Source organism: Chelonoidis abingdonii, chromosome 15 (genome assembly GCF_003597395.2).
Source record: "Chelonoidis abingdonii isolate Lonesome George chromosome 15, CheloAbing_2.0, whole genome shotgun sequence".
Lineage (NCBI taxonomy): Eukaryota > Metazoa > Chordata > Testudines > Testudinidae > Chelonoidis > Chelonoidis abingdonii.
This window is the reverse complement of record NC_133783.1, coordinates 46,777,790-46,788,126: the sequence shown is the minus strand read 5'-3', so window position 1 is coordinate 46,788,126 and position 10,337 is coordinate 46,777,790. Positions and strand designations below refer to the sequence as shown.

General features: G+C 42.6%; 1 protein-coding gene across 1 annotated transcript in view; it reads left to right on the top strand.

Annotated features, from left to right (window-relative positions):
• LOC116834428 (scavenger receptor cysteine-rich domain-containing protein DMBT1-like) overlaps window positions 1-10,337 on the top strand; it is a 43,644-nt gene extending 33,307 nt beyond the window's left edge. Inside the window, 3 exon segments of the mRNA XM_075072676.1 lie at window positions 6,002-6,177; window positions 8,283-8,677; window positions 9,372-10,337. Of these exon segments, the coding sequence (XP_074928777.1) occupies window positions 6,002-6,177; window positions 8,283-8,677; window positions 9,372-9,615 (815 nt within the window). The 3' untranslated portion in view covers window positions 9,616-10,337.

Below are 10,337 nucleotides of genomic sequence, written 5' to 3'. Positions count from 1 at the left end.
AGGACTAGTTAGTTTAACTTCTGTGCCAGGGAAGATAATGGAACAAGTAATTAAGGAATCATCTGCAAACACTTGGAAGGTGGTAAGGTGGTAGGGAATAGCCAGCATGGATGTGTAAAGAACAAATCATAGAATCATAGAATATCAGGGTTGGAAGGGACCTCAGAGGTCATCTAGTCCACCTCCTGCTCAAAGCAGGACAATTCCCAACTAAATCACCCAGCCAAGGCTTTGTCAAGCCTGACCTTAAAAACCTCTAAGGAAGGAGATTCCACCACCTCCCTAGGTAACCCATTCCAGTGATTCACCACCCTCCTAGTGAAAAGTTTTCCTAATATTCAACCTAACAAAGCTAGACTACACCCATTTTTTTTTATTATTTTTCACTACAGATCCCTAAACGGCCCCCTCAAGGATTGAACTCACAACCCTACGTTTAGCAACCTAATACTCAAACCACTTAACTATCCCTCCATCTTAACAAACAAACCTGATATCTTTCTTTGTAGGATAACAAGTCTTGTGGCTAAGGAAAAGTAGTGGATGTGGTATACCTAGACTTTAGTAAGGCATTTGGTACAGTCTTGCATGATATCCTTATCGATAAACTAGGCAAATACAACTTAGATGGGGCTACTATAAGGTGGGTGATAACGGCTGGATAACCATACTCAGAGAGTAGTTATTAATGGCTCCCAATCCTGCTGGAAAGGTATAACAAGTGGGGTTCCGCAGGCATCTGTTGTGGGACCGGCTCTGTTCAATATCTTCATCAACGACTTAGATATTGGCATAGAAAGTACGCTTATTAAGTTCGCAGATGATACCAAACTGGGAGGGATTGCAACTGCTTTGAAGGATAGGGTCATAATTCAAAATGATCTGGACAAATTGGAGAAATGATCTGAGGTAAACAGGATGAAGTTTAATAAAGACAAATGCAAAGTGCTCCACTTTGGAAGGAACAATCAGTTTCACACATACAGAAGGGAAGAGACTGTCTAGGAAGGAGTATGGCAGAAAGGGAACTAAGGTTATAGTGGACCACAAGTTAAATAAGAGTCAACAGTATGATGCTGTTGCAAAAAAAAGGAAACATGATTCTGGGATGCATTAAGAAGTGTGTTGTGAGCAAGACACGAGAAGTCATTCTTCTGCTCTACTCTGTGCTGGTTAGGCCTAGCTGGAGTATTGTGTTCAGTTCTGGGCACCGCATTTCAGGAAGATGTGGAGAAACTGGCGAGGGTCCAGAGAAAGCAACAAGAATGATTAAAGGTTTTGAGAACATGACCTATGAAAGAAGGCTGAAACAATTGCAATTGGGTTTGTTTAGTTTGGAAAAGAGAAAACTGAGAAGGGACATGATAGCAGTTTTCAGGTATGTAAAAGGATGTCATAAGGAAGAGGGAGGAAACTTGTTCACCTTATCCTCTAAGGATAGAACAAGAAACAATGGGCTTAAACTGCAGCAAGGGAGGATTAGGTTGGACATTAGGAAAAGGTTCATAACTGTCAGGGTGGTTAAACACTGGAATAAATTGCCTAGGGAGGTTGTGAAATCTCCATCTCTGGAGATAGTTAAGAGTAGGTTAGATAAATGTCTATCTGGGATGGTCTATGCATACCTGTATTCTAATGGATTTAGCAGATATCTTCAGAAGCTAATGCAATATTTCTTAATCTGTCTTTCTTTTCTGTTTGTTCAGTAGAAAACTATTCTGGGAACAGCTATATTTCAGATTTTTCTAACTCATTGTCTAGTTCTACCGCAAATAATGGTGAGAACACACCTGTGTATGTCCCTGTGTATGGTATCCATGGCACCTTCCCTACCAGATTTAATAATTTTATCTTGCTGTGCCCATCGAGAGTACTTAGGTACTCAGCATTTCATTGTTTTTCGCAGGCATCATATTTTATCTGGATAACTACTATGGCTTACAAATAAGCCAGCAAAAGATGGAATGCATGTGATGCTTCATTGAGGGACAAACAGAAGCCATTACAACTAAATAGAATAGAGTTGAAGTCCATGCAATGGTTTAAATGCCGTGGATCATTGAGCTATGATGGAAATATGGATGTGGATGTTAGGAGTCACATGAAGAGCAGTTGGTATAAATGAAGGAAGTTGACAGGAATTTTCTGAGATAAGAATATGCCAAGTAAACTGTAAAGTGTAAGAGTATGTGACTAGGCCAGCCAGGAGGTATGGGTGGGAATGCTGGCTGGTGAGGAGGAGAGAACAACAAGTGCTTAACACTGCCAAAATGAGAATGTTCCGGTGGATGATGGGTAAGATGAGAGCTGATAGACCAGGGGTCGGCAACCTATGTCCCAACAGGCAGCAGCATTGCCATTAAAAATCCTGCCCAGCCCGGCCCACTCTTCTCCGCCCTCCACCTCTCCCCACCCCCTCCCACGGGGGCAGAAGCTTGGTCCTGCTGGCTCCCCTGCCTCTTGCTTCAGTGTGCTGGGTTCCTGACCCTCCTCCTCCTTTCTATCCCTCCCTCCCTGCCAGCTGATGGCCCTTGTGAGGGAGGGGGTCGGGAAGGAGCAGCGTCATCCTGCTCGCTGCTCCTGGTGGAGGCAGAGAAAAAGCGGGGGCAAGACCTTGGGGAAGGGTGTGTGTGGAATAGGGGCATATCCCCTCCAGCCCTCTGCCCTGAGCCCCACACACCACCCAGGCCCCTGCCCTGAACCCTGTGCCCCTCACACACCCCAGGCCCCTGCTCCTTTACCCCCCTCATACAACCCAGCCCTCTGCTTGACTCCTTCACCCCCCCACAACCCCAGACCTGACTCTTGCACCCCCCCACATCACCACCCCCACCCTGAGCACCAAACGGGAGCTCCTACACACACACACACACATTCCCACCTGCACCCCTCGCACCAAATGGGAGATGCCCAGGTAAGTGCCCCCACACCCAAAACTCCTGCCCCAACCCTGAGCCCCCTCCCTCATTCTAGCTCCTGGCCAGACCCTTCACCCCCAGCCCTGTGCTCAGTGCACTTCCACCCTCAGCTCAATGCAGAGAGAGGAAGAGAATGGGCCAGAACCAGGGAGAAGGTAGGTACCCACAGTATGTGGGCAGGGCCAGGACCCCAGACCGGCACTGAGCTGAGCGGGTCCGGCAGCTGGAATCCCAGCTGGTAGGAGCTGGCGGATGGAACCCCTGAGCGACATGGGCTGAGCCACTCATCCCACTGCCAGTCTGGAGTCTCGGCTGCCAGCCCCGCACAGCCCGCTGCCCGTCTGGGGTTCTGGCTGCTGGACCCTTGCCAGCTGGGGTCCCGGCCACAGGCCTCGCTCAGCCCGCTGCCAGCCTAGGTGAACAGAACCCCAGACCAGCAGCAGGCTGAGCAGGCCAGCGGCATAAGATCAACCTTTCAATTTTTACCCATTTGAGTCAGGGAGGCGGTGGGGGAGAGTGGTTGCACAGAGAGGGGAGACCTTCAGAATCAGTGCATCTCTCAGTTGATCTGTTGGTGTCCTGTCCCCCTGAGCAGGCTCCTGATGGATCAGTGTTGTAAGGTGTTTGCATCATGGCACACACGATGTTTACCACCACCAGGGAATAACTATGGCCCCAAATGTTATTGGGGAACCATAATCCAATTGTATAAATATAATGAGACCACCTAAGCCATTGTAATTAATTAATTAATCTAAGACATTATTTGGACTAGCCTGTAGCCCACCATTCTTCCTTGCTTCAGCTAAGAATCATGTATCTAGATGAGTGCTTCTCCAACTTGGGCCGCCGCTTGTTCAGGGAAAGCCCCTGGTGGGCCGGGCTGGTTTGTTTACCTGCCAGGTTTGGCCAATTGCGGCTACCGCTGGCCGCGGTTCACCGCTCCAGGCCAATGGGGGCGGCGGAAAGTGGCAGCCAGTACATCCCTCAGCCCACGCCGCTTCCCGCTGCCCCCATTGGCCTGGAGCAGCGAACCGCAGCAAGGGGGAGCTGTGATTGGCTGAACCTGCGGACCCAGCAGGTAAACAAACTGGCCCGGCCTGCCAGGGGCTTTCCCTGATCAAGCGGCCCAAGTTTGAGAACCACTCATCTAGATTACAGTTCCTAATGACTATTACTAAATTGTGTCTTCATTTTCTCTCATCTTTGTCAGTCTCTGATCATTACATGGCATCAGGAGCAATGGGTATTTAATAATTCATTTTATTCCAGTTATTTGTTTGCTCCAATGTATTTCCTTTTAAATACTACTAGTGTCCTCAAAGCTGGCTCCACTGACCTACTGTTTGAATGTCCCAGCTGACAAAAATAAATAGTGTAATATGTTCAGGTACTTCAGTGGGCTTTGTCTCAGACTCTGGATTGGGTTTCCCTAAGATGTATATCACTGCAGTGTTTGTTTATTTTTTTAACTAATATGTATTTCCAAGTTCAGTGCACCAGTTGGATTACACAACCCACAAAATGCTTAGATAATGTGCGGGGGGAGACTGCCAAATAGGTCACGTTTTAAAAAGGCATCTTGGTTGCAAAATAAGTATTTGAAAATGCAATTACCTGTCCATGCAGATATAGACAAAGAGCTTAATCTTCTTCCCTTTTAAGCTAATAGTAATTCCCCTTTTCAATTTCAAGCTGGATTTTTTTTCATTAGATTAGTCTTTGGAAACTGATGGTAAATGGCAGCTCTATTCATCAGAACATTTTCTATTAATATTTTAAAAATCCTTTTTAATTTTATTGCTTACACTGTATGTTAACTGATTACGCTATAATCAGAATAATAAATAATGCATGAAGCTTCGTGAACTATCCTTAATTTTTGCCTTTTGTTATCTTCTTGCATAGCTCCTCCTGATAGTACTGAAGCACTGAAGACGCCTGGTAATATTTTCTTATCCTTCTTTTACTACTGTACTGCAAGCTTGGATACGAGAAACTGGTTGGGAAAGCCTGAATAGGCCATTTATTTGGTGTCTATTGCACCTGTTAGGCATATTTGGACCCTCGTGGCTTTCTCTGATGATCACTGCCTTGGAGGCTGTTGGAGCCCATAGGCGATGGGTGTCTTTCTAGTGTGACCCAGTAATACAGTTTTAAAATTCCAAATATTCTGTGTTCCCAGTACTCACTGTGGTGCACAGCCCCAGACAATGCAGACTTTAAATGTTGCAGTGTCAGAGACCAACAGTAAGGTGGCAGATATGATGAGCTCCAACAGAAAAGAATCTTCCTTGTTAGGGAGCTTCAGAGAAACTTCGTCATGGAGGATGGCCAAGGACTAGGAAGGGGGTCAGAAAGCCTCCAGGAACAAATCAAGAAAGGGAGGAAAGTAGGAGAAATGAGAAAAAAGTTTTGAGATCCATCAGAGAAAGAAATGTGATAGACATCTGAAGACAATGGTGAAGCCAAAGAGGGATGCAGATTGTCCCATTAAACTGAATTACTACTTGTTTTAAGCAATGGCTCAAGTTCTACAACATTTGGTAACAGCATGTTGCTCTAGTAGAAGGAGCTGTGTTTGGTAGTATGCATGGAGAGAAGGAGCCAGTCTGTACTTGTATACTTTATCATTAAGCTAAGTCTGCATTTTTAGAGTGGTCTTCATATGGATGGATAGGCCAGTTAATTGAACCCCTGTTCACTGCACCTCGCTGGAGCGGGTGTCTGGGCCAAGGATCATAAAAAGCAGATCACTGGGTTATGGCTGTAGCCTAACTCTGAGCTCACCCTGTTAGGCAGCATAAATAACTATGGAATTGAACTAACTTATGTAACCTCAGTATTAATTCCATAAGAGAGCTAGGCAGGGGAAGTGAATTTTCAGTGGTGTCAATCTTCGCAATAAAGAAACGGCAAATTCATTTTCTCTTCACCCAGCTGTTATTTCCAGGATAGTTAATATTTCATGAGGCCAATTGCTTGCTAGTAATGTGAACATAATATACAGCGGCATTTTAATAACTACTGGATTTGTATACAGGCTTCAATATTGTTTACTGATATTCAAATTTTCCATCTAGTGGCACTTACATGTCTGCCAGAATACATGCGTGCAGTCATTAGAAGAGCCTACATCAGGTCAAAAGGCTATTTTTCATGGAATTTTCACTTGAATGACCCAACTTGTAGGCCTATGGTTACAAAATCCCATGTTATATTCCTTATACCTTATGATGGCTGTGGTACAAAAAGTGAGGTAAGAGTTTACATCTGAAAATACTGTATATCAAAATAACTTGTTAAAATTACTTATTAATTAAAAGTTTTCAGAGTAACTCTGTGCTTTTAAGATTCCTAAAAGATTCCCAATGGGAAGAAAACACTGTAAAATTTATATCACCATATAGTTTTGTGAGTCCCAACACTTGGGGGAATGAGCTGGGGAACCTCTAGAGCTGAAAGAACGAGCAGTTACAATTGGAGCTAAAGTGCCAAAGTTCCTTAGCCTTAGGCACGTCTAACACACCTACACAGTAACAGGTTTATTGGTAATCATAACTCAATGGAAAAGTTCAAGGGTCCAGTCCTGGTCCGGATGAAATTTGTGGCAAAATTATTGAGTTCAGGGGAAGCACAATCAGACTTTCTTTCCCCACATTTTTGCTTCAGGATTTGTTGGGTTCTGGATGGTTTAAGGATTTGGGTAGGGTGCTGGCTGCTTATTTTGGACAATTAGAGAGACAAGGCGGGTGAGGTAATATCTTTTATCTGACCAATTTCTGTTGGTGAGAGAGAAAAGCTTTTCAGCCAAACACAGCTCTTCACTGAAGTTTGTCCGATAAAAGATATTACCTCACCCACCTTATCTCTCTAAAATCCTGAGACCAAGATGTCTATAACTACACTGCATATTTTGGACAATGTATTTTCCTTTGTTCTGTGGAAGCAATATGTGTCTTGTTCTATACTGCACTTGGGCCTTGAGACTTTAGAAATCCTGTTTTCTTGAGTTAAAAGAGAAAGAGGTGCATAGCCTTGTGCTGGCACTCTGCACAGGGCTGAATTTCTCCCACTGCAGTAACTAGCAAAGAAAATCATGAGGTTCACCAAAGACCCCAAAGGTTCAATACACAGAGTATCTTCTTATGTGCAGCACTATACAACTGCTGGAAGAGTTAAATGGGTAAATAAGAATTCTAGGCACAATGGCTGCCACAGTTCATCAAGAAAATTGTGATCCTGTTACGACATGCATATAGATACCGTGGCTGGCCTATCTTTTGTTAGGTTGTCTGTGAGCTCACACCACTGAGGACCCATATAGCTACTTCCCTATCTACCTCCATATACTGACGCCAGGTTCAAACCAGCAGACATTAATCATGCAAGATTCCCATTGAGATCATTTGGAGTCCTGTATGTGTAAGATCTGTTGCATCAGGTATCCCACCGCCATCTTTATGTCCAATTAGTGGCTTCACACAATGTTGAAGAAAATGAAAACTAAATTATGGCCAAAACACAGCAACAGATTAAAACCTCCCACCTTTCTTAGACCTAGAAAGGAAACAAGACCAACAGAAGTTACAGATGAGTAATGCATATTAGATCATTCAGTCCATCTCTCTCCCTGGGCACACTTGTCTCCTACAGTACTTTTTTCCAGTGTTTTGCTCAGTCTGGTTTAAATATTCCACACAACGGGTCTTCCTTCACAAGCCTCAAGAGGCATACCCTAATACATTTTACCATCAAGACATTTTTTATTGATATTCAGACTAAATTTTCCCTCTGTTCATTTCATGCAAGACCAATGAGTCTCAAACTTCACTGCACCGCGACCCCCTTCTGACAACAAAATTTACTACATGACCCCTGGAGGGGGGACCAAAGCCTGAGCTCGCCTGAGCCCCACCATCTTGGGTGGGAGCCAAAATCCAAGCCCCACTGCCCCAGGCAGGGGGGTGGGGGGCAAAGTCCAAGGGCTTCAGTCCCAGGTAGCAGGGCCTGTAACCTGAGCCCTGCCACTCAGGGCTGAAGCCCTTGGGCTCTGGTTCTGGGCAGTGGGGTTCGGGCTTTGACTTCAGTTCCGGGCCCTAGCAAGTCTAACACCAACATGGGCAACCCCATTAAAATGGGGTCCTGACCCACTTTCCCACTGTTTGAGAACTGCTGATCTAGCATAAAAGGGCATCTCAACATATTCAAGCTGAGACCACTTTTTCACCCGTACTCATACAATTCACTGATGGCTCATCTGACTTTCGGATAACTTGTAGTGCATTTCAGCTCTCTAGATTGTAATATTTCAACAAGACTGATGAAGCACTCAATTTTGTATTTTATCCAATGTTTTAACAGGTAAATAATGGGACTATCGACTACTCCAACACAGTCAGAGCATCCACTTCTGATAATTTCATCACCAGGGCAAAGAGTCCTCAGTTACATTTCACCTGCAGAATGAACGAGAGCATGATAGTGGACATCATGCACATCGTCAACAAGTCCAGCTCTTTAGAAACGGATGAAACTCAGTATGGACGATTCAATGTGAAACTTTCCTTTTATGAATCACCATCTTTTTCAAGCCCTGTGAATACTTTCCCATACTTTGTTGACCTAAACCAGGACTTATACATTCAAGCCACTCTCTACAGCCCTGATCCAAATCTGATGTTGTTTATAGACACGTGTGTAACATCTCCTGATTCCCATGACTTTACAACCGTGAAATACGATTTAATCAAGAAAGGGTAAGGAAAATATTGACCCTCACAGTTTAAAATGATTTTTATATGTAACTCACCTCGTAAGGGACTCACAGACCTAAAAGCCTCTAGCGCTTTGAGGTAAAGGAATGTATATATTAGCTCGCTGCAGTAGCCTTTTATATGAACCAGCCATTAGAAACAACAAAGAATCACACTTTTCGTAGTGTGGATTACATACAATTCCATGTATGTATTTTGCATATGGAGGGATTTGAAAAGAGAAACAAATTTAAAATCTCTATAGAAATTTCCCATCTCAGTAAAATAAATTGCAAGAATCGTGAAGCAAATGTTTGGGTTTCTCTTCTTTTGTCTTTTCTTTTTAGAAAATCCAAATGGGAAATAAAAAATAGCATTAGAAAGATAGCAAGGCTCTTTATCCATATTTTTGAAAGGTGCTTTCCAAAAGTGTTCTTTTAAAATTTAATTGTGTGTTTTCAAAATGTTTTTCCACTTATTTCATTATTTATGCTCCATCTCTGTGTATTCAGGCATTTCATTTGGTGAATGTTTATTAACTTTGTTGTTTAAAATGCATGAAGGAAAGTTTCAGTCAACTTATGATGCAACAAAAGTGTTTATTTTTATACAGCACTAAGTCGCATGGCATAATGCAATATCCATATTTTATTACTGTGAGAACAGACTAATTTTATGTGTTTTTTCTTTTTCTCAGGTGTGTAAAAGACGATACCTTCACTGCTTACTATTCATCAAACAAAAAAATTGTTCAGTTCCAATTTAAAGCCTTTTCGTTTTTTAATGGATACTCTACAGTTTACCTCCAGTGCAAAGTGGTGGTGTGCAAGGTGTACGATTTTTCTTCCCGATGCTACCAGGGCTGTGTATCTAGGAACAAGAGAGATACAAGTTCTGGCCAGGAAAATGTGATAGTTGTTGGGCCAGTTAAGCTCAAGTAAAAGAATCCCAGTAACTCAGATGGGCATATTGTCAGTTTAATGTGATGTTATTTCAATCGCTTTTAACATCAAAAGGATTGGTTCATTGCACGATTTCCTGCTGATGAGCTCTAGTAGCAATTTTACCAGCGTAGCAAACTCCTAATAAACATTAGAGTACTTGCTTAGTGATGGTATACATCTGAATATATTCCTTATCTGTCTTTACCATTCCCTAATTTCAAATCTTTTGCATTTACTTCCTAGACTTCTCTTCAATAAATAATCTTGGTTATAAAAGTACAGGTGAACCAGATGATTGATTTTCTGATCTAGACTTAGTGACAACAGAATCTTCTTGTGTTTATTCAAATTCCCCCTTTGTTTTACATCATACTACCAGCTGAATAGCATAAGTGTTTATTGTTTAAGAACAATTAGCATATATTTTAATTATATAACTATATGTTTATCTCAACTCACAATGATTCACTGATGAGCTTCATACTTGAAAAGATGAAAATAGAAGCATCTGTGTTTATACTTATTAAAGATAGAATAAATGCATTATAATACTTGAAAATTATGGAGATGGACACATTAAAATTGCTTAAAGAGAGGGACATTATATGGTGTGTAAATTCTAAATTCTGCCTCTAATTTAAGAGAGTAGGAGCTTCATGTTTTATTTCTTGAACTAAATTGAGATGGGAAGTCAAATGCAGTGGAATTAATATTTTGTA